The 25,704-nt window shown below is 37.9% G+C and overlaps 1 protein-coding gene across 1 annotated transcript in view; it reads left to right on the top strand.

Moving 5' to 3' along the window:
• The window catches only part of LOC124355889 (A disintegrin and metalloproteinase with thrombospondin motifs adt-1-like), a 35,539-nt gene extending 20,810 nt beyond the window's left edge, over positions 1–14,729 (top strand). Inside the window, 11 exon segments of the mRNA XM_046807043.1 lie at positions 215–356; positions 544–628; positions 630–676; positions 8,235–8,394; positions 9,128–9,223; positions 10,226–10,346; positions 10,795–10,898; positions 13,068–13,191; positions 13,818–13,867; positions 13,869–13,994; positions 14,427–14,729. Of these exon segments, the coding sequence (XP_046662999.1) occupies positions 215–356; positions 544–628; positions 630–676; positions 8,235–8,394; positions 9,128–9,223; positions 10,226–10,346; positions 10,795–10,898; positions 13,068–13,191; positions 13,818–13,867; positions 13,869–13,994; positions 14,427–14,654 (1,283 nt within the window). The 3' untranslated portion in view covers positions 14,655–14,729.
• The last annotated feature ends 10,975 nt before the right edge of the window (positions 14,730–25,704 follow it).

Here is a 25,704-nt window from a genome sequence, read left to right as displayed (position 1 = left end):
ACTGTTTCCAATATTTCTCTATTAGTAATAATGTTTAATTCCACTATTGTTAATTAGTATCTCATCTATTTTATAACTATAGCAAAGTGCTAATTAAAAACTAAAATAAAACTCAGTATTGCTTGTAAATTAAAAATTTAGGAGGGAGTCTCTGTATTCCAATGTGCTTTTTATCAACCAACTTGAGGATGACATAAGTATTGTTTCTATACAGGGTTAGCCACAGTGGGAGGAGTTTGCATGGACAAGTACTCCTGTGTCATTGCAGAACTAGGTACCACCAACAGCCTGGGCAAACCTTACCCTTCTGCAGGGTTCACCTCAGTCTACATTCTTGCTCACGAGATGGGCCACAAGTAAGTCATTTTAAGACATCCATTTTACACAGTTCTTATAATCTAACTGTGGGGTTTATTCCACAATCAGTATAAACTAAATTTATAAAATTAACAACTTTAAAATAACCAGTTCTGTAATAAAATGTTTATTGAATGTCGAGTCGCTATGAACAAAGAATAAATTTTCATATTTTATTACTTACAGCCTTGGTATGCACCATGATAGCTCGTCCAACATGTGTCCGAGCGAGGGTTACATCATGTCACCATCTCGAGGTACCAACGGAGAGAGAAACTCTCTGGTCATCTTGCAGTGCTCAGGTCATGCAAAAACTTAGGTAAAAATAATCAAATTGTCTCTTTTACTTGATGAATAAATTGTTTTGGATTTGTTCTATTTGCAGTTTGGATACAAGAATAAATATTTCACTTTACATTTTGGCGATACATTGTTAATTGTATGAAACATTTTGTAAACTTAGACTCTAAATTTAATTTACTGTATTTTTTTTCTTTCCAGTATAAGCATAAATTTAAAAAAACTTAATTATAAAATGTTATGACAAATAAATGTATTTTTAGGTAACATGCAATTTTATGGTTATCCAAGGTATTTTGGTGCTCAAAACCTGAAATCTGTTATTAAATTTGTAATTTTAGTAACCAACTTTTTGAAATATTTAGATAATGAGAGATATGTTTTTGGCTGATGCAAACAATCATTGCCATTTCTCCTGAATTATTCTTCTACTGTATAAAATGGATTAGCCAGTTGCAAGTTTTTAACTTTTTAAAGGTTCATTATATCACAAGCCTTAAGATCCTTTGGTAGTTAATTCTGTAATTTAGCCCCAATATGCGAGGAGCTGCTCCTTACTACTTGATTGTAAGCAGGCTAGTGCTCTTGTTGCTTTTTTCATCAGCAAAAGATTGGCTCTGTAGCTTGTCTATATGATTTACCCCAGACCAGATGTCCATTGCAAAGATACATGCTAAACAAAACAAAATAAGGCGTTTTTGTTATTGCTTTGTCACAAATAAAATTATTTTAATTCTTTTAGACATATCGGCTACAGCTCAATGCATGCATAGGTTGTCAATGTAATGTTGTCACATTTTAGATCTTTACCAATAGAGTGACCGAGACAGAGAAGGGGCTAAGCCACAAAAACAGTTTTGAGATAAATGAAAATTTATTAGACAAAGCATATCTATAGCCTTGTTCTGCCTTTGTTTGATTTAGGCGTATGGCTTAAAGAATGTGATCTTCCTCCTTGAACTTCCACTCATCACAAACTGAGCAAGTGTCAGTTAAGGGTAATTAAATCCCAATATTAAATCTGTGATTGAAATAGACATGTATTCATATTTTTCATTTTTTTTTTTTTTTGCGTTGGGGTATTGGGTTGGATTCACAGATCCTCACACGTCAACCTGAGCTTATTGTGTGCTCCTTTGATGTTAGAGGGGTAAGCCTATCTTTGTGCCCTTAATTAGGCTAAGAAGCTTTTCCCCGATACTAGCATCTGGTTCGTCACCTGGTTGTTTATCACCGAAAAGAGCCCTTCTCCTTGCTCCCAGTCTCTCACAGTCCAGTATTATGTGTTTTGCAGTCTCTTCAGACTTATTGCAGAGTCTACACTCCGAGTCCTCATTTCGTAAACCTAGAGTGTTTTAGGTGTTTCCTGAAGTGGCCGTGTCCAGTGATCAAGGCAATCACTTGCTTAACCTGATCCCTGCCCAGCCCCATCAGCCATCTGGTGAAGCCGGAGCTAGAATCAGCAAGCAGTCTTTTGCCGAGTGCTTGTCCTTGGTGACTCTGCCACCGCAAGCGGTGTGTCTTCCTGGACCATTTGTTACTTTGGTAAGCAGCTGACTTGCTTATACCACAACTCGGTTCTGGACCGGTGTATGGCATGCTTGCTCCGCTTTTGGCAAGCCTGTCGGCGCATTCGTTGCCACCTATGCCTGTGTGGCCCGGTAACCCAACCAAGACGTACAAAGTTGCGTGATCCAAGCTTGCAGAGAGTGTTGAAGCACTCCCACACAAGCTTGGATGAAATGCTGTTGGAGTCAAGAGCTTTAAGAGCTGCCTGACTGTCTGACATTATGCAGATGTTCTTTCCTTGGTACCCTCTGGTGAGGCCTAGGTTGGCACAGGCCAGGATACCATAGATTTCGGCTTGAAATATGGAGCAGTTCCGTCCCAAACTGCCGCAAAGGGCAGTTCTAGGGGATTGACTAAACACTCCATATCCAGTTCTGCCCTTAATAAGCGAGCCATCCGTGTACCAGACAAAGCTCTTTCTTATTGTTGGGATGTTATCTTGCGATTTCCACTCATCTCTGGAGTAGAAGTCAACAGAGAATGGCTTATTGAATACAAACTCCGTTCTCATTATGTCTGAGACCATTTCGAGAATAGCGTTTGGGTTTACAGCTTCGGTGATGGTGCCGTGGCCCGTTTTAGACGTGCCATTCCTCCACAAGTCAGCAACCATTAGCCGATAAGCTGACTTACGCGCTTCAGCTTTTATATAGACATCAAGAGGTAGAAGTCCTAAAGCCACCTCGAGGGTCGCTGAGGGACTGCTCCTAAATACTCCGGTTGCAAAGATTGTGCCAAGCCTTTGTAAGCTTTCGAGCTTGGCTTTAGCAGTTACCTGATTCACCTTTGTCCACCAGACTAATGAACCATAAGTGATTTGAGGCCTTACAACTGCTTTGTAAAGCCATAGTGCTATATGGGGTTTTATGCCCCATGAGATTCCTGCAAGTCTCCTGGACGTCATGAGCGCCCACTTTGCTTTGTGCAGGATATTGTTAAGATGATCATTCCACGTAAGCTTATGGTCTAGAGTCAGTCCTAAATATTTGACTGTCTTTGACCACTCAAGCTGTGTGGATGCGAGTTTCAGCCTGGAAAGAGACTCTAGGTTCTTTTTCCTAGTGAATGATACAACTACTGTCTTAGAGGGATTTACTTTCAGTCCCTCTCCATGACACCAGTTGTGTACATGTTGAAGGTTGGTATTCATGATATCAACAACAACATTTGTATGTTTTCCCTGTACCATAAGGACTATGTCGTCTGCATATCCTTGGACATAGATTCCATTGTTAGTAAGGTCCTCAAGTAGACCATCTACTTCTAGATTCCACAGTAGAGGTGACAGGATGCCTCCTTGAGGGCATCCCCTTGTGGGTGCGATCACAAGCGATTCTTCATTGAGATCGGCCCTGATCCGTCTGGAGCACAGCATGGCCCTAAGCCACCGGTACAGAGCTGGCTCGAGGCCACGTCGCTGTGCTCCACTTACCATCGCAGTGAATTTAGCATTGTCAAAAGCTCCTTCAATGTCTATGAAGGTGCACAATGCCAATTCCTTGGCGGACAGGCTATCCTCAATCCTACTGACTAGTTGGTGCAGTGCTGATTCACAGGATTTGCCTTGCTGGTATGCATGTTGGTTGCGATGAAGGGGAGTGTCTGAGAGAACTCCCTTTCTCAGGTGCCTCTCCACCAGTCTTTCTAATGTTTTCAGTAGAAACGAAGATAAACTGATGGGACGAAAAGATTTAGGGACAGAATAGTCCGCTCTCCCTTTTTTAGGGATAAAGACCACCCTGTTGAGACGCCAGACTTGTGGTATGTACCCATAAGCTAGGCTCGCCCTGAATAGTTCACATAGAAGGGTAAGGAGATTCTCCGACCCTTGTTGAAGCAGGGCCGGAAAGATTCCATCCCCTCCTGCAGATTTGAAAGGGGCAAATTTAGAAATTGCCCATTTGGCTTTAGAGAGAGTGACAATCCTTCTGGCAATGGCCCAGCTACCACGATAAGCTCTTGGCCATGAGCCTGCCTCATGGTTACCAGACGCTCCAGTGTCGTCATTCTCAAAGATGCAATCAGGGAAGTGAGTCTCAAGGAGAAGTTTGAGGCTATCACTAGACCCGGAAGTGTATTGACCTCTCTGGCACCTTAAAGATCCCAAGTGACCGGTTGGACCTGAGGCTAGTAAACGTTGCAGTCTAGCTGCCGCGCTTAATTCATTTACCTTCTGTGTAAACTGCCTCCAAGAACTTTGTTTTGCCTTTTTGATTGCTAGGCTGTATTCTGTTAGAGCTCTATGATAGGACTCCCAGATACGGCTCCTTTTGCATTGATTGTGCAGCTTCCTAACATTAGCCCTTTTGCGAGCGAGGTCCGCAGTCCACCACTTAGTATTGGTTCGACTCTTCCCCCGTCGCAATGGACAATTGTCGTGGAAGCTATTGATTATAGCATTCTGCAGGTCAGAAGCTATCTGATCTATGTCTGTGAAGCATCGCACCCTTCCGCCTACCGATCCCAACTGTGACTGAAGGTCAGACTTATATCCCAACCAGTCAGTCCTCCTGGGATTGCGATAGAGGACCTCTGCAGCCTCATCTTGCAAGTTGAAGCGGATATACCTGTGATCTGATAATGAGGCCTCTTCGCTTACGTGCCAATTATCAACCATTCCAAGTATACCTTGTGTGCAGATTGTTATATCAATAACTTCCTGTCTAATTCGTGTTACGAACGTAGGGTGGTTACCATTATTACATATAAATAGGTCCCTACTTAGAAGAAATTGTAAAAGTGCCTCACCTCTGGGGTTAGTGTTGGTGCTGCCCCATCCAGCAGAGTGATGGGCGTTGGCGTCACAACCTAGAAGTAGTTGTTGATGTCTGGCTTGTGCTTCTTCCACCAGGAGCTCTAGGTCTCTTGATGGAGGGAGTTCCCTGGCATCATATGGCAAGTATACGGAGCCTACAATTGTGCTCTGTACTATGCCTCCATTCTTCCAGGTCAGTGTGCCCACAGTGAGATCTCTGGAGCAGAATTCGTTAGAGGGTTAGAAAATCCAAGCCTCTCTTCAACAGGATGCAGGTCCTGACATTCCTTAGAGAGGTACAGTAAATTAACTTACCTTTGGTTTCATTTAGGCCCGCCACTCTCCCTTGGTGAAGCCATGGTTCTTGAATTAATGCCAGATCAAATCCCTCCTGGAGGAAGAACTGGCAGAAGGCTGCCGAAGCAGCCCTACTGTGCTGTAGGTTGATTTGTAGAACTCGTGGCATTGTCCTTGACTGTCGAGGAGACAATTGAGACCTGCCAGAGTCCTAGGTTGGCTCTACAGTTGGAAGCCTTCACAGCCTTGTAGCAGACCTCGTCCAGGAAACAGACGAATCCGTAACCTTTCGGATCTGGCTTGGATGAAAGGATTTTCCACTCGTTTACATTTAGGTTGGGATTCTGCTTTTTAAACATTTCAAGTACCTTTTCAGGTGTCTTCTTCAGAAGCTTCGGGTGAGCTCTGAAAAACACCCTAGTGGACCTCAAGATGTCCTTACGCAGACCCACTCTCAGAGAGATGCCGTCGTCTCCCAGAGGTTTTATTCTTTGAATAACTTCTTCCAGCCAACGTTTGGTGTGCTCGTTGATGCAGGAAGCAATTAAAACACCTTTCTCTAGGTAGGTGCCCGCAAACGATGGAACGGAACCATCCTCCAGGGGTTGGATTTCTTCCATAATTGCGTCCTCGATGGCTTCTCCTTGCTCTGCACTAAGCTTCGTCTCCGGGTAGCCTTCGAGGGCTATGGCCATTTTGATCGCCGCGACCTCTCTGTAGGTAGCCTTAGGTGTGCTACCAGAGGCCTCGGGATCGTGGGCTTCCGGCTTTTGGGTTTCCCTTCTAGCCTTCTTTGCGGGCCCCTCAGCGGAGGGTGGGGTGGCCAAGGTGCCTCTGGGGCGTTTGGCCGACCCCTCCCCGCCTTGGGCCCGGAGTTGAGACCTCCTGCCGTTCTAGGTTCTTTTTCTTCTTTTTCCCCCTCCTCCACTTGGAAGGGTCAAAAGCTTCACCCTTTTCAAGAAGTTTAGCCTTTAGTGCTTCTCTCCTTTGAGCAGTGGTGAGATTAGGCCTCTTCATTCTGAGGTTGCCGAGTTGCTCTGTGGCATCATCCAGCGTACCTGTAGACATGGGAGTGCCTGGGCTGTTGAGGAGCTGATCTTCTATATCTTGAAAGGCTTTTGCTTCCTCAGCGCTTGTACTACCTTCCTCAGATAAAGCCTTGCCATGTATGGGAGCTTCAGTGTGCAATGGAGCCTCCTGTGTTCCTAAGGCACTTTGTTGAGGAGAAGGTAGGGATGTTGGCATAACAACCTCTTGAGTTGTGTTACCAGGTGATGGTGTATGCGAGGTAGCTTCAGGAGCTACCTCAGCAGGAAGAGGTAGGTTAGAAACAGCTTCAGGAACTGTTTCAAGGGTTGGTTGGTTTTGGTTTTTGTTTTTGTTTTTCATCATGATGTTCCCACGAGTAGCTAGGGAATGGAAGGTCGACCCATACAGAGCCCTGCATGCCTGGGTAAGCTGCTTTAAACTGGAGGGTCGCCGGTATCCAGAGTCCGCATAGTACAAACTGGTTTGCCACCAGCCATTCAGCCCTGGCCTATGCTGTTCCACCGTGGCTTGGCCCCTAGTGGGAGAAATGAAAGGAAAACTAAATCGAAGGGTTGAGGAAGTTTACCTCAGATAGAAGAGAGTGAAGAAGAAAGATAGGCTGACACATAGAAAAGTGTACCAGCCATAGGCCTCCAGAACAAGAAGAGAAGGGATCTGGAGCATTAGCTAGGGTACCTCGGGGTCGCCACTACCTGTACGGCCTCGAAAGTAAGACCGCCCCTGAGGGCTTTCATATTTTATTGGCGGGCCTAAATCATTATCATATCTGTTTTCAAGTTCTTTAATGTGGAGTCTGTACATTTCTTTTACATATGATACACTTTCAATGAATTTTTTATTCGGATTTTTTCCTGCTGTAGTGGCTTGTACACAGAGGAAATATTTTAATGATTTATTACCCAAGCTTGTTAACATTGTTACCATAGTTGAAACGTTTATCTGAATGTTGTAGTCACATATTATATAAGTCCACTTGATGGGTGTGACTGATTTAGTTCATCTACACATTCTTCATCGCTTACGCCTACAGTACTCATGGCTCCTGCGGGCTTATCTCTAGCCCTTGTGAGATTGATAATCGCTTTTTAGAAATATAAAATATGTCCAAGAAAAATTTCAAACACACTCTCATGTCCTTACCATCTCTTTTTTTAAAGTATTTTCACAACATTTATCCTCTAATTTTTCCAGTTTCAGACTATTACAGCCTAATTACACCATCACATCATAATTCACCAGTTTTAAGTTAGAAACAAGTAACGTTTTACAAACTCATAACAGAAAATATACGGTTGTAGTGGCTTCCCCCACCACTTCCAATGTGGCATAGATCCTTCTCTCTCTCATTAAACAGCTGGCGCTCCAAACACTGCATTTTCAATAGCGGTTTAAACAGACATGCCACATGTCCAAATAGTTTGTTATATAGCTAGCAGGTGGCAGCACTAATCAGAATAATAAAAAATCAAAATTGATGCCTGTGAGGCTTAACCCTTCTCTGCCTCAGGCACTCAATTGTTAACCCTAAGTATTTTGCTTTTGTGAGAGCCACAACATTAGGAAAGTAAACCACTAGATCTTTCTCGCTACCCATTATTATCTGTTGCATTCTTATTCCATTCTCTACAAATACTTTTATTACTGTTCATTGAAATGTTTAAAAACTACTGAGAGGCAACTTTGAACAATTACTCAAACGAACTACTTTCAGTGTATACAAATTGAGTAATGCAATTATTATCTTTTGATCTTTACACTAGAATGTAATTAATGTTTTATGCTAGTAGAGTACACTAGAAATTATTTCTGTTAAGTTTAAAGTATGAAATGAGAAAAAAAATGTTGAGTTTGATGTAGATGTAGAATAATTTAAGGTGTTAAATCTCAGAGTGTATTTACATTCTAGTGAGAAGAAATGTCTGGAAGACAGTCCAGGAACAGTAACAGCTGAGAGAAATCATGGAAAGATGCACGACCACCCAGGCCAGCTGTGGGGAGCCAAGCGTCAATGTGAGGTGCTGCTGAGGGATAAGGATGCAGAACTGCAGGACTCTTCCAGAACAGAGGTCCATTTTGTTTAGTATAATTATTATTTTATGTGTCGTCACCATGTTTCTAGTTTTTAGTCTATTTATATGCTTTAATAAATGCAGATGTACTGTAAGGAATGATAGAAACCAAAGAAATTGTAAAAATTAAGTACTTTTCAATATCATTACTGTAATGTCATTATCATTATATTAGAAAATCCAGTACTCATATTCAAAAGTTGTAACATTTTTGAATATATTTTGTAACCCACCTTATCTTCTTACCTCCACCTATGCAGGTGACCATGCTCTGATATTTTTTATAATGACTGTACACATAAAGCATACAGTTTTTAGTGCTTTATGATCTGAAAAAATTGCTGTTAAATAGATGGCTGGCCTGAACTAAATAAAATAAAAAAGACCTTGGATTCCACATAGAGTGACTTTCCTAAGCAGTGGATGATTTGAAAGGATAATAGGATGGACATTTGGAAAATAATCCTTATTTACTGTTGTGTCTCTCTGGTTATTTAACAATAAAAAAGAATGCCTTAGATTCTTGGCATAACTTTCTACTTGCGAGGTAAGATATTAGCTGGGATTCAGATCACAGGGTCCTTTATGCATAGATCTTTTTGATCCTGTATCTTTGCATCAGGCTTATAACGTGTAATGATGAAATCAGTAATATGTTTTATATATTTCACATTTAGTTTGGATGTAGGTACTAACCATCCACTAACCAATATAAGAATGTACTGTACAGACAATGTGCCAGAATTTGCAGTGCAAGACGCCCCACAGAGCTGGATTTTACTTTGCGGGCCCTGCCTTGGAGGGAACTGCATGCGCTCCTGGTAAGGTAAGTATAAATTTAAAATAATGTGAACATACATTAACTTTATAGTTCATGTTTACCTCCATTGCTTTTTTCTCCTTAGATTAATACATCTATGCAGTACACTTCCAAACCATCTCAGATCAGAAGAAAATAAGATAATGATCTTTGGTTTTGGTTTTACCAAAATAAGATCATGACTTCTTTACTATATGCATAATAGTCTTAATAGTCTATTAGAAAAAGCTCTCCAAAGTTTGAAAAAATAGTGTTTTTAATGTTATCTATACTTCTTTATCAAATGATACTGATTATGATTACCTATTTATCACCTAATTGGAATTATATCATTTCTGCACAATTTTCACAATTACTGTGCCTTCTGTATATAAGCACTATAGACCATAAAAAAGTACGATACAAATTGTCTCATTAATTTTTTGCAAATTAGTTGGCAAACCAAACTTTCATAACCAAGTTTAGTCTGTACCATAAAATACTGTATATTTGATGAAATTTCCACTCAAAACATTCTTAACTCTCCTTGGGTAAGTTTTTACTATACAACCAAAAGTTAATTCTGCTGAAAACCGAGAAACCCACTTGTCTGATTAGTGCATCTTCAACTTGAAAAGATGTTTTCTTCCAATTGTTGAAAAAATATAACCCTGAACAGTTACAATTTGGAAAAAATCTGTTCATAGAACAAATATATCTTATTACTTCTAGAAAAGATATTCAAAATTTGTTGCATGGGATCCAATATATCTTTTTCTCTGAGTGGTCACCTATTCAACAAGCTCTTGTTTTCATACCTGATAGACTGTATTACATGATTGATCAATTTTAATCCTTAATTCTCACCCTGTCTGAAGATTCCCATTCCTCCTATCACAATTTAGAGAGCCTAAATGTATCCAGTTGTAGTGAGTATAGTTACAGAAATGACATGCATCAATGCTAAACCAAAAGAGCCTCACTGGCATAGATCAACCTATTAACTTAGACTATTCATTTCGATTCCAGTGGTGTCAAGGTGGCCAATGTGTGGTAATGGAGAAACCTAAATCAGAGAAGATTGTGAAAGGTGGCTGGAGCAAGTGGTCTATAGAGGAATGTGCATCTGGCTGTATTGCAAAGTCCAAAGGTCAGTTTCATTGTAAGATTTAGTCAATTAAACCTTAATAGCTGAGATGTTAAAATGAGAGCACCATATAAGAGTGTAAAACTGTATGTAATTCTGTGTCCAAGTGGCTGTTACAGGTTAAATGGCTTTGATACAAACTTTTCTATTATTATCCAGTTGGTTGATAATATAAAAATATTTATGCTGTTCATTTTAAGCTCTACACAAAGAACTAACAACTCAAACTATAATGACTTGTAATATTAAACAGTATTGAATCAAGCACTGAATTATTAGGAATTAAAATATATAGTATTTTAATGATTTGAAATATGTATTAATGCATTGATGTTTTAATGAAGTAAATTATACTGATTAATTAGTAGAAAAGATTTTTTATACATATTTTAGTGAGTTTAATAGTTCCCTTGATATTACATTAAATATTTATTATTCATAAAATTAACAGGCTACCAGACAAAACACAGAAGATGCGACAATCCTGTCCCTGTTAACACAGAAGAGGGCTGTGAGGGCCCCAGCTTTGATGTTGTGCTCTGCAAGGATGAAAAGGTGGGCTGTATCTATATATATATATTATATATCTATATATATAAAAATGAATGTTTGTATGTTTGTCCTTTATGGAATCGTGAACTATTGGACCGATCATGATGAAAATTTGTACGTATATGTATTTTTCCACGGAGAAGGTTTATAAGCTATGCCCATCCCTTTCCCGATTCAGGATTCCGCCCCACTGGTTACAGAAATACCCATAAGAAATGCATTGCAGCAAACATATGTTAACGTCTTTTCAAATTTTTAATCAGCTGTTCTTTGTAAACATATATTACACTTATAGTTTTTTAAAGCATAGAGTAAGCTTAAGAGAAACGACAAATTTTGTTTAAACTGTTTTTGCAATCACTGTTAAACATAGACTTTACTATCCAGATAATACAATTCAAATTTGACGTAAAAATTCACCTTTAACTGCAATATTTATTTAATATAAACCATGCTCATGCTTGATCAGAAGAGTAATGCAGATATCATAATTACTATCTTACGTTGGCTACAAATATAAAGAATGTTATAAAATCAACCTTAGTTGTTTTTTTTGACAGAAGTATGGTTCTCAAAAACTCCGTGTGTACATATTCTCTCGATCGAGACAACAAAGCAAGCTCAATCGTGGCATCGGAGATATAACTAATTTAATCTAAAATTTATTATAGTAAAAAAAAAAAATTACTAAGTAATATAAGGACTTCGGTTCTTAAGATTTGCGTGCGAAGCCGTGGGTAACAGCTAGATAGAGGCAGGAATATGGTACATACCTTCATAATACGCCCAAGAGGCTCACGATGGAACGACTATCAATTATCTCAGCAATGTTTAGAATGTGATAGAAAAAGAATAAGTGAATATAGTGTACTGTTTTCAACGGGAAATTGCGTGCGAAGCCGCGGGCAACTTTTGCAAAAAATTATTCAAATGCGCAGCAAAGCGCGCCTGGCCCGCTAGTATATATATATAAATGAATGTTTGTGTGTTTGTCCTTTATGGAATCGCAAAATATTAGACAGACCATTATGAAAATTTGTATGTATACATATTTTTCCACGGAGAAGGTTTATAAGCTATGCCCATTGATGTAACTCACCACCAAGCGGCGCTGCAAAAGATAAAAGGTTTCAAAGTGCCTGCACACTATAAACTGTAATTACGAGACAGTTATGTATATTACATAGCCAAACACTACTTGAAGGCGCTAAATTATTATGTATATTTGTCTTTAAGATACATTAATCGTTCCTGATATTGTAAGTATTGAGAATTTCATTTCAAAGATATATTGACCGAAAGCAGTCAATATTTTCAGATTCCAAAAATGAAGTTTTGTTGATTTGTCACTGTTTAGGTTTAACATAATTCCAATCGCTATCTTTTGTTGTCTCAAAATATTGTTCGTATTTATTATTTTTTTAGAGCCATACAGGTCTATACAAAGAGAAATTTTGAGTGTCGATAGGCACAGTATATATTTTTTAATTTGTAAATTATATAGTAAAAGGGTATTTTACAAAGTGTAAATTCCAGAGTTTATTTTATGAGAATTGTGTGTACATATTCATCCCAATTCAGATGTGGGTCTACCAATAGGCTTAGGAAACATTTGACATGTTTCTGTTCTGTGCTGTGTGAGTCATAAGATATTATCGGTTCGTTTAATTTAATATCTAGTAGTTTTAAAATGTAGAAAACTCATTTTTTGTGTGTTTAGAATGAGATTGTGACCATTAAAAAATTGCCCAGTACTTTCCAGTTCTACAAAAGAACATATTTCGGTCATTTTAGCAGAATTTACTGATAGTAACAAATTCAAATCATCTGCATAGAGACAATGTTTGTTATTTAAATTATGTACTAATGCTCTATTTATCCCTCTCACCTAGCATAGGCCCCAAAAACAGAGCCTCTGAAATGCTAGCCTCTGGCTTGCAATTTGATGATGCTTTGATAATTTTGAAATTATTAGTCACTGTGCAATTTCTAGATACTGAAATCTGAGAGAGATAGGAACTGAACCAACTCAATGAATTTATATAATAAACATACATATACAAATATATGAATATCATTTTATATTATATTTATATTTATTATTTTTATGTTTTATTTTATTATATTTTCATATTATATGGTAAATTGATATAATATGAATTTGGATTTTAGTTATGCAAGAAAAAGAAGAGGATCAATCCTGCTGATTATGCTAGAAAGAAATGTACAGAATTCAGCAAAACATTGCCAATTTTGGATCCTAAAGGTTCGGGCTTGCAGGCTCCCCATGAAGAAGGTAATTTATAGAACATTCTGTGCAGCAGAGACTACAGATTTACATTTTTTACTTAAACTTTTAACTCTGAATAAAAGAGGGAGTAAAAAAACAATATTGTGCTAAAAAAGAATGTTAAGTTAAAATTCACAATATCTTATTAATTCCATTATGGTGACTCCTTTTATAAACCAAATTCTTAAGTACAGTACTAATTGGGGTCATAGCAATGTTGAAGGCTAATATGAAAAGCTCTTTTTATATGAATATTGGCTCTGAAAAATGTATACAAATTAAAAACCCAACAGAGTTTGTAAACATGGTACTTTCTTTGACAACTCTTTGGTACCTGTCTTTAAATTAGTTTTTTTTACACCACCCATAGTCCCTAGAGGATTATATTTTGGGCTTCTTTCTTTGGCTTTTACAATTGAGATCATCTGGTTTAGCAGTCAGCAATACAATTTGTCATGCATTTCAATATAATATAGGTACACTTGCTATTGTGTACACATAATAATAAGTACAAACAATGGTTTTATTCTAAAAACGTATGCACTGTAAATCAATATTCTGCTAAGTTTTATGGCACAATATATTACTCCAAAATACTGATATCAAAATTACTTGCAATTGCCTACTAACAGGGAGGTTATGGGTGGCCTGCTCTATATTCTGTCGTCGGAAGGACAATGGTTTCTTATTACTCACCGAGACTTGACCTCAATGACCTTGGTGATGACCCTTACTTCCCGGATGGTACCTGGTGTCACCACAATGGCAAACACAACTACTACTGCATGAACCACCACTGCCGCCCAGAGGTACTATTTTACGACTTGAGTTGTTTTAAGAATTCTACATTTGATTTGCCAGTTGCCGCACATTTACGTGTTATTTGTTGCAAAATTAAATCACATCACCCTTTACTTTATTAATTAAGTTTAATTATTGGATGAGTCCAAATAATTTGTTCACTAAGAAGTATATAATTTGATAACCATGTCAAAACTCAGACCGGTTTTTACAGACTATTTTACTGAGCCCCGCCACACGTCCATTTGAAGGGGCCGTGTTGACAGATGCATAAAAAAAACAACAAAACATTGATGACACCTACCTAGAAGTTATAATATTTCAAATACGCTAGTAGTATAGTATTCTCATTATATGATGTTGTTCTATATTATGAAATATCCATCTTCATAGTATTCTTAGCTTAAGTTAAAATTAATCTTTAGTCAAAAACATTGCAGAATTTCCGAGGAGCCAAGAGTTTGATGGATGTGACAGATGACCTACCAGTGGCCCAGAATGCGTCCCCACACCCACTCCCCCTGCCTGACTTGTTGCTACGATACCTCAGTCTGAATTCTGAGGGCAAACCTCTCCTGACTACCATCAGTCCAGAGGTCACTCACTCTGGGAGTTTGGATGACGGATGGGCTAATAAGGATTATCTGGATCTGCCTCAACCCATGTAGTTCACACAGTCATAACAAGAGAGTTATGTAATGGAGTTTTGTACATTTTATAGAAAATACACCCAATTAAAGGAATGTCATACTTAATACACCCAAAATCCTAATTGTTTCATAGACATTATAATATGAACTATTAAGAAAATATAAAGAAAAGAATTATGGATTTTCAAATGTTGGCACTTTTCACTTGGTGTTGTAACTGTATTAATGAGCTAATATCACATAAAACTTCAGATTATTAAAGCGTTACTAAAATAAATTGTATTACTGTGGAAATTAAAATTGTAATGCCATTTTTGAAGAGTTGGTATAGATTTACTTTACTGTGACAATTAAAACATTGTATATAATGTTTTCTTGTTACAGAAAATCTTTAGCCATTGTGTTTGTTTGCAATCCATCAAGTAGCAAAACTCAAATTAGCATTTATAAAGTACTTTATACCAAAAGTGAGTGAGGTTGGAAGAAATTGTGTAGCCAATTTAAATTGTAATTTAAAATACTGTATACACAAGCCATTTACTTGAGAGATCTGAAGCGAGAGAAAATACAAGAAATAAGAAACTGAAACCAAAGTAAAAGTATGTTTGCTGTCTAGTATGATTGTTCAATATTGTGCCCTCATCAAAACAACTGCCTCACAACTAACTCATGAAGAGTAATTTGTACACTCTTCATGAGTATATCAATTACAGCCTTGTAACTAAAACTACAGCCTTGTAGTTACTAAATATTATATTAGTTACTTTAATTTCACTCCAGTGTACAAAAAAGCACAAAAACAATACACATTGTGTTTTAAAGATAGTGTCATATCAAATTGTTGAAATTAAGTTTTAGGTCGATTTTACAGAAATCTGCCTGTAATCATGAGAGTGATTTCAATAAATCACTCTCATGATGGAATCTCCAGAAGGTTTTTTGCATTTTCTCCGATCATAACCCCAGAATCCAAAACTACCATAATCTTAAAATTGATATATATATATATATATATATATATATAAATATATATGGGCTTATACAGTAACACAAGCTTGTGAAAATCATAACTACTGTAATTTTTTGAATAACTAGACTTAACTTGGTAAAATGGCAGTAAATCCACATAGCTTGGATGAGTTAATTTAGTCAGTCTTAACCAATGAAAAATTTCAAGATGGCGGCCATTCCCATTTGAGCCAACATTTTAACGAAAACTAATTCCCAACATAGACACAAAATATACATGTTTTAAAAATATTAGTTTATTTACAGTTATTGTGCAAAACAAAAAAGTGTTTTACAATTCCTAGGTAATTTAAAACACTGTAATGTTTGTTCTTATGTGTTGTTTTACATCTTGTAAGGTTTTCAGATAGCAGATATACAAAGGTTTATATAAAATTTTGGGAATAATTGTGAACACGATAAACTACCGTATTTCCTTATAGATTCAGACTAAACTTGGTAATGGGGAGACAATATTTTTGTATATCTTAAATAAGCTAGTTAGCCAGTCCAATAAAGCGTTTTGAGATGGCAGTCACTTGTATTTGGACCAAAATTTTATCTCATGTATTTCATAGCATAAATCAAAACTGACTCTTTTCTTAAAAATTGTCAAGCAATTAAAGCAACATTTGTTCCTACTTACTTTTTTCATAATTTGAGGTTTTAAGATGATGGCTTTCAAAATTATAGAAGTATCCATTTGAACCATAATAAGTCAATATGTTTACAACCATTAGTTGTAACTAAATCAAGTCATGGTTTTACAAAGAAATATATATGCTTATTACAATTTTTGTCTTATACAGGTTTCACGATGTGGAGTTTCTAAATGTTTGAAAGTGGTAAAATTATATTAACAAAATTGAGAGTTATTTTTCCATTAGTGTTGGAAATACTGATGTTGCAATATACAATTACATATTGCAAATATATAAACTAATAACGCATCTTCAGTTTGACATTTAGAGATGAAGTGGCATTTCTGATGGCTGGGGTTTGAAACTCGTAATTTGTGATCGTGTCCATCTCTTCCATATAGACCAAAAGCACGAGGAACATCAGTCAAGCTCTAGCTACTAATATAGTCATGCTCCGTCTGACAGAACTAGATGACAGTCATATGTGAAGAAATCTACCTATCTTCAGATATTTGTAGTTTAAATCAACCGTTGTCTCCACACAATTGCCAGTGCCTGCTATTTACCCAACTTCCTGTTAGGCGTAGTTGTCTGGAAAGATCATTTAAGAGGATTTGATATTAAAGCTCATATTTAGTCTGGTCGAGTAGCTAATGCAATGAAAACAGTATTCCAGTAATTCTGACTCCACATACGCATGCAAATACTCTTCCTGACCACTGGGGGGGGGGGTGGGGGGGGGGGGGGGTGGGGGGGGGGGGGGGTGGGGGGGGGGGGGGGTGGGGGGGGGGGGGGGTGGGGGGGGGGGGGGGTGGGGGGGAAAAAATTTTAGAGAGGATGTAGAGTTATTCAAGAGGCCGATATTCCTTCTTCCTCTCTCACCTAACATACTCTTGCTGACAATACAAGAAAAAGGTGGGTGTCCATAAAAGCGTGGAAGAACCCTGGTGCAGAAACATAGGATTAGTATCTTAGGGGGTGGACAAAAGAATTACAATAGAAAATGTTGTTTTATAAAAATCAAAAGGGGATATTTCAAAAATATTGTTTTTTTTTTAGGTGCAAACTTTATTAAATTATAGCCTTGAACTAAAAATTTATTAAAGGGTTAAACGCGAGGAGAGATTGCCCATCAAATCAAAATATGCTAAATAAAACGAAAATTTTTAGATTGAATATCACACAATTTTTTATTCAGTGTTTTATCTTTTACATTGTAATTGGTTTGTCTATTCTCTGTACTTTTTTACCAGTGAATTTATATTTATGTTAAATAGACGAAATAATAAAAAAAATCGTAAAACTGTGAATTTTTTGCCGCAATCTCGAGCCTCGTAGGGTATGTGTGAGTTTTTGCCGCACATGGGTAGGAGAGCATTGTTTTATGGGAATAACTACTGCAATTCACACTTTAAACATATTTTAATTATAATGATAAACTATATGAAACCTTCAAACTTAGATGTGTAAGATAATTGAAAAAAAATTAAAAAACAATTTTAAACCTTTGGCACCATTTTAAAAACATTATTACATAAATAGAAGCATTAACAATCATTTTTTTTTCGACGGTTTTTCACGGCGTCCACAGTCAATAGCCACTTTCCTTTCCATAAATATGTACAAGCTCCTCGTGCATCCATCTTCCACAGACCATGCACATTTGATTCCAGTCCAGATGTCGAAGTAGGTCCTACCTGATAATAGTTCAAGACCACTCTGATATCACTCATCATCTATCATTATCGCTGACCATTGATCGGAAAGAAGTTACAATGGTCTGCGTCATCTTCGCCTCAGATGTATAAGAGATATGCTCAAAACATCAACACCGTTTTCTTTTCTTGTGTTTTAAGTCCCTTTTATTATGGTATCTTGTGCAAGATTTTGGTTGTTCTTTTTCCATGCAGGTTTCTTATTTTTCATCCTGGATTTCGCTTTTATTTCTTGTTTGATGCTAACTCTTTTTTTTACTCTTGATTTTGGTTATGGTTATTTGGATCTGTAAACATTCATGGCAACTTTTGCTTTTCCTTTTTGTGATTTTGAAAGGGCTCCAAACTTTTTAGGAATCGGTGAAAGTTAGTTGTTTGGTAAAACTTTTGTTGGAGTTTTCTTACAGATGCGGCTTGAACATCTGTCTTGGAGGTGTGGGATGGTTGACAGATTGGAAGCGGATTAAATGATTTGAGATTGAGATGATTGGATTGAACATAAGGTGGTTTCAGTGGTTTTTCAGATACTGGATTATTAACTGATGTCAAGGTTTGGTTGGAGTGTTGTGGGATCAGGAAAAAAAACAATCCTGGTTTACAATCTTGGTCACAATTGTCAAAAGAATATGCCATAGTGCCTGGTAGTCACATCAATATTTAGAGGAATGGGATTCCCCTGTGGCTAAACGAAACGCAGCAACTCCAAGTTGAACAGTGGCAAGCAACGAGGCCAAGATAAATTCCAATAGATGGCCAAAATCGTTCCCCTTGAAACATTTGTGCCAGTTACCACAACGAGATGGTTGACCTAATTTTGTTTACACAGGCATCTTTATAAATAGAAGTTATTACAAAAGGCTTTGAATACTACACGATCTAGGGGTTTGTAGGGTAGTCGTGTCGTTATGACTAGTGAGAGCAGACATAAGATAAATGATGTCATTATCATAAGCCATTTTTGCAACATAAAATTTGGGACAGTTCATGGTGATGAGGGCGATGGCCAATCTAAAATTAAGCAAATGGCCTTTCCAGGAGGACTTTCCTTTCTGTGGGATGATAGTGGTTTCAGAAATTCCGATTCCATGAACAGTTCAACCTATTATATAATGTACGTGCACTTTCCTCTTCCTTCATTTTATTGAAATACAGTTTCCAGGGGGAGCATCTTTGATAAATATTGTGTGTTTAAGCGTAAAACTTCCGCTTAAAAATACAAAAAGGTTGGTAGGAACTGCTCCCTCTGCAGCTGGCATTGCCAGCAGGCCATAATAGTTTACAGTTTTTCTTCTCCCTTCTTCCAGCGACTTAGTAACGACGGTGAAACGTCCCTGAGTGTGCCTTCCCCCTTTTTGGGCAAGTAACTTTTCCCAGGCTCATTATTAAAGAGCTTGCACTGCCCCTATTTTCGTCGGCAGTTCCAAATACAGTTGAGGGCCTTTTATCTAAAGAGGGTTGTTTCCCTTTTATAAGGTGGTGAAGTGGAGAAGATTGAAATAACTTTTTACCTTTCCTTTCCCCTAGTTCATTCCTTCTGTATCTTTTGCTGCTAACTAATGCCTTTGAGTCTTTCTTTCTACAACACTTAAATTAGGATGATCCGCCGCAATGAATGACGAAAAACCGAAACGTTTCCACCCCAGCGGTTTTATGGTCTTTGTTTTGAGAGGTGTGTTTTAATACCCCCAAATGTTTTCTATGCTAAATTGTAAGCCTAACATTCCTAACATTCTTTTGTGTAGGTGCAGAACCCGTACAGATTGAAGTTTTTATTATGTTGGCAAAGTCCAATTTTTTTTCTCTCGGCTTCCAATCCTAGTTTGGCCATCTGGAACCCATAATTCCCGTTTTATGGCAAAATCATTCTTACTATCATTCGATGTCTTAATGTAAGACTTCTGGTAATTTTTTAAAGAAGAACCTCATTGCTATTGCTGCCTTCTTATTGAGTAATGATCCATTCTTTAGTTAGTGCTGATGACCAGCTAGATTGATAAGAATCATCTATCTGTGCCCAGGAATCCTTTGTTTGTTTTCCTCTTGTACAATCGTTTAGGCGCATGTATTAGCCTGTAAAAAAATAAATAGAATAATAGTCAGTCGGTTGGTAAATAATAATGTTTTTTAATTTTTTTTTTAAGGTTTGTTTTATTAAGTGGTAAAATATTGCAATTATTCATTATTAACTAAAATAAAATAAAGATTCATAATATAACATTTTAATGGAATTTCTAACGAATATGTAAAGATTCCAACAAATTAGTTAAATAATTACAGTATGAAATCCATGCGCAATGTCCTCCTAAACCATTACATTAAATGAATATAAATGGCGCAATCTTCTCTCCTCAATCATAGAAACTGCGCCGTTACTGTCCCTAAAGTCTGGTAGGATGAGGATTGCGGCAAGTGCTTTAAAACTAAGATGGCCGAAAGCGAGATTTAGACCAACCACTAGTCTTGTACAGTTTGTCCCTATGTCATTACCGCGTTGTCCTCCTAGAAAATAATGGTAAATACCGGAATAATGTATCGTAAAGCAGAATCTGTAACTGAGATTAAATATTCATGGCATCCCTCCTGCATGTACAAAATTCAGGAGCCACTTGACCGTTTGAAATGAAAGGTTGTGTAGTGTTTAATAATATATCACTAATAAAAACAGACCTTAGAGCGTCCCTTGAAACTTTAATAGAAGACAGAATCACTTCAACTAATGAAGCGGGAATGATCGAGGCACTGAGGGACGCTGCGGCGGCGCGCAACCTTCCGCTACCAAGCTTCCAACCAGACTGGAACCAAAGAGGGCGCAAATTTCGTCTCCTACCCGCGCAATCTCTACCATCGCTTTAAATTAAACCTTAAAGGGCATTGTCAATTAAAAAAAAGTACTGCCAACACATCATATCCTTCCGCAGATAGCAAAAACACATTATGTTGTGAATCGAGCGAATCAATTTTGAGTTTACCTACGTCCCATTGTTGGAAATAATACAATTGAATTACTTTTCATTATCGTTGATAAGTGTGTGGGGATACCAATCATGCATGATTGTTTTTATATCGCAAATTGTCATTGTATAAAAAAGGCGCTTACCACATTCCTCGTGCTGGTCAACTACACCACTTACACACAAAACCACTCCATTATTAACAAAACCAGCTGCCGGTCAAAGTCTTTGTTTAATTTACTTTGCTTCCTTCCGAGGTGGAATGTCGCAGAATAACGGAGCTACCCACCCGACATGTCTTGAGAAACTACCAGAGCACAAATTTGCCACTTTCCAATTAAACACTACCCTCTTCACCCCCTCCACCACCAACCTCCATATCCATTCCATTTCATTTCCATTTTCTTTCTTATATCCATTGCTATCAACACCAACCCTTCCATAACACCCTGTACATAACTGATTGGTAAGAGTGCGGTCAGCCACCTGACAAACTCCCGTATCTGGCACTTTTCAGTACAATAAAAGGATGATATAATATACGAGGTCTTTGATAAGATAGGTGACATTTCGAGTGTATAGATAATATCACATCTGTAATTACAACTGTTTATGTGTTGAGGTCGAATTCACAAAGAGTGCGGTTTAGTTGAGATTTTGATTGCCCTGACTTCGTTCACACATGCGCGACATAAACTGTTTACAAATGATTGAAACTGGGTAGCATTAAATAAAAATATAAAGTTTATTAAGATATTTAAACGTTTAATACTCATTAAAGTTATTACTTTATGCATATAGTATTGATTTCATGTTAATACTTATTCAAATTAATACATTTACGTGGTGATATCGGGGTTTCAACGTAATTTATATCTTGTTCTTTAATTCTTAGTTTTATAATAATGCTTTTTAAGTTATGTTTTTATTTATTGCTCGTAATAATGATCTAAGACTCACACTATTAATAACAATCATTGCTTCGTATTTGGGCTTATTTTATTTAAAATTTCTGGAACAAATCTGTACAATAAGTATAAATAAAGAACTACATGAAATACTAAATGTTTATAACTATAAGGTTAGGGCAGCCAAAGTTCCGATTTTTTCTAATAACGTAAGGTTTTCCGAAACAATATGTGTCCTGGAATTCAGTTTTAAAAATAGGCTGTGTAACAGTACTTTGAGATTTCTCATCTATTTTATATAATCTTGGCACAATAAATTAATATATTTGAGCTCTTTACTAAGCAATTTTATTAAGAGTAAAAAAGCCTAACTGTGTAGAAACATAACCATGTTTCTAGGTAAAGTAATGTCTATTGTTGAGAAAGTTATATCAATAAGGCTAAGTTAATCGATTTATGCATGTTAATTAGTTTACAGTAGTACACGTATTAATTAGTAGTGTGCTGTTAACAAAATATTAATATTATTGTATTGAGTTGCACAGTGTCGAAACTTCTTGAAAATTCAGTTGAATTAAATAAACATTGTAACATTTTTTCAAGAGAGAGCATTTTGATTATGAAATAAGTACTATGTTTGTAATTGTTTCACTATTATCAGTAAATGTTCTTTTCCCCTAGGTCAATCAAGCCCATATATAAAGAATTGTTGATTATGTTTAACGCCAAGGTATTTCATTTTTATACATTCTTATCCATATTTAGAAAAAAGCTATTGTATACCTAATATATCCAGTTATACGTATTATTTGAATAAATATAATATTATATAATGATAATTATTTAGACTTGAACTTTCAGAAGAGTCATAAAAACTTAGTTATTGTGTTAAATTTATAAAACATTACTATTACAAACAAATAATGCGACCCTATGAATGATTCACATACTTGTTTTTCTATCCGGAGTAAGATTGTTCATTGATGTTGGGCGGGCTACAAAATTTGGAAGATTGATTTGGTCACCCTATTTTATGGTAGTCTGAATTTTTTTCCCCAGATAAGATCCGTTCCGCTTTAATGTAAATAAACAGCGTAGGCCCATCGTGCGGGAATAATGGGTTACCCTACCTTAACTAACAAACCGCATTTACATTTAGAAACATTTTTTGATCAATCCGTTTTCATAGCTATGGTGGGAAAGGTTGATTCAATTGTGAATGAAATGAAATGAAAAGTGTCTTTACTAGAGGCGAAGTTAGGACTATAAAGTCCTCTCTAACCACTTAACCCTCAAATGAAATTAATGAATTTAATGTTGAGTTTAGCTCCAATTTACCTTTCTCTTAGAACAGTGGCCTGAAATCTGACGCTGTCACAGAGTTGACTGCTGTAATCTGGAGACATGTCCGTGTGAAGAAATCCAATAAGAAACTCATAACGAACGCTTTGCCATGTTTCGACATCAAAGATAAAATATAGTGTATTATTAGGTACCGATGGGGAAGGGCCAAAATTCCCCTTACAGCACGGGGAGTTTGTCCATATCTCTGATTCTCCGGTGTTCCGGACACACCCCCCAGAGAAGATTTCTGGGTGCACCCACTGATAGGTGAACGAGGTATTCTTATTGTCTCATCAGGTGCACAATGGGGTGCACTACGATGAGACCATGATAACATATTAACACATTAAACATGATACCTAAGTACGGTGGATGAACCGAGTTCTTTAACCTATCGTGCAGCACAGTAGAGGAACCGAGTTCCTCTACACATAATGTGCAGCACGGTGGAGGAACCGAGTTCTCTACACATAACGTAAAATAAATAAATCACATAAAATCATCGCTTCGCTTCTGCATAGGAAAATTGGTGTAGTTTGCCGATGACACGACTCCTCTTTTTTCAATGCAATGTCAAGCGAAGTTTTGGAACAACAGGCTTTTGTTGACATCAACAACTGTGTCCAATACTTCAACAGCCCACTCAATCTAACAACAAACTCTTCAAAAAACCAACGTTTTGAATTTTGCCTTGCGCACTGCGGGCAACCAGTGTGAGCCGGCCATTTTGTTAGATGACTCCACACTGGAAGAAGTCTGCTCTTCAAAATTCCTAGGAATGCACCTCGATCGAGGGCTGACTTGGAATGAGCACATTGACCATGTTTACGCAAAAATCTGCTCAGGCATTGTTGTTTGAGATCTTTAGCCAAATACTGTCCGAGTCAGGTACTGATTATGGCGTATTACGGCTTGATTTGCCCCCATCTTGCCTACGGAGTGGTCCTTTGGGGAGCTTACTCAAACACTCAGTTGCAAAGAGAGCATTCAGACTCCAAAAAAAAAGCAATTAGAGTAATCGCCAAAATCAAATTTAAGAGAGCCGTGCAGGGAAGCTTTCACAGAAATTGCAGCCTGTTGACTCTGCCGTGCCTCTACATATTTGGAAACAACTTTGTTTTTGTATGAGTAAATGTGCCTTAACCAAGGCCAAGACATACACATGTATGAGACGCGTGGCAGAGCGCAAAGTACCGGACTGGAGACCACAGAACGGTAGTTTATGAAACGCCTACCCTCGCAAGCGGGTGTGCATTTCCTCAACAGACTGCCGAATTCAATTAAAAATGCCCTAACGCTTAATGCGTTAAAGACTCGCCTCAAACGCTTCTTGGTGTCTCAGGCATTCTATAATGCGGGTGAGTTTATTTGGCATTCGACTGGGAGACCGCCCAATTAGAAGACTGACTCTGCTGTACTGAGTGGGCTGCATTGGCGAAGAATGAAAAGAGGCGTGATTGTAAAATTGTAATGTATACAAATGTGTATTGTGTAATATGAAATGCCTGGAATTTTAGAAACCCCGTATTGACGTTTGCCATACAATGTACATATTGTCGCTGCAATAAAAAAGATTTTGATTTTGACTTTGAACGTGCACGCGGTGAGGAACCGAGTCCTCAACGCATAACGTGCAGCACGTTGAGGAACCGAGTTCTCTACACAATAACGTGCAGCCACGGTTGAGGGACCGAGTATCTCTACACAATAACGTGCAGCACACTTGGACGAACCGAGTTCTCTACACATAACGTGCATCACAGTGGAGAGGAACCGAGTTTCTCTACACATAACGAGGCAGCACGGTGGAGGAACCGAGTTTCTACACATAACGTGAGCAGCACGGTGGGAGGAACCGAGTTCTCTACACATAACGTGCAGCACGGTGGAGGAACCGAGTTCTCCTACACAATAACGTGCAGCACGGTTGAGGAACCGAGTTCCTCTATACACATAACGTGCAGCACGGTGGAGGAACCGAGTTCTCTACACATAACGTTGCAGCACGGTGAAGGAACTGAGTTCTCAACGCATAACGTGCAGCACGGTGGAGGAACCGAGTTCTCAACGCATAACGTGCAGCACGGTGGAGGAACCAGAGTTCCTCTCTACACAATAACGTGCAGCACGGTGGAGGAACCGAGTTTTTCTTCTACACATAACGTGCAGCACGGTGGAGGAACCGAGTTCTCTACACATAACGTGCAGCACGGTGGAGGAACCGAGTTCTCTACACAATAACGTGCAGCACGGTGGAGGAAACCGATTTCTCTACACATAACGTGCAGCACGGTGGAGGAACCGAGTCCTGTTAGGTTTTCGTCGACCACAACCCCTACCCAGGTAGTGAGTCAAAACTTTGATCGGCAATGTATGAAAGGGTGGCACTAGGATGTGTCCTGTTATGGAGTAGCCTAACTGCTTGTGGGCAACATTATTCGCTTGCTGACCATGCCCACAACTTTACAGGCTGACCTCGTGAATTGTTCAAGTGTTTCTGG

This window comes from Homalodisca vitripennis, chromosome 2, assembly GCF_021130785.1.
Source record: "Homalodisca vitripennis isolate AUS2020 chromosome 2, UT_GWSS_2.1, whole genome shotgun sequence".
Taxonomy (NCBI): Eukaryota; Metazoa; Arthropoda; class Insecta; order Hemiptera; family Cicadellidae; genus Homalodisca; species Homalodisca vitripennis.
Note: the sequence above shows the minus strand (reverse complement) of the source record. Positions and strands in the feature narration are given on the sequence as shown.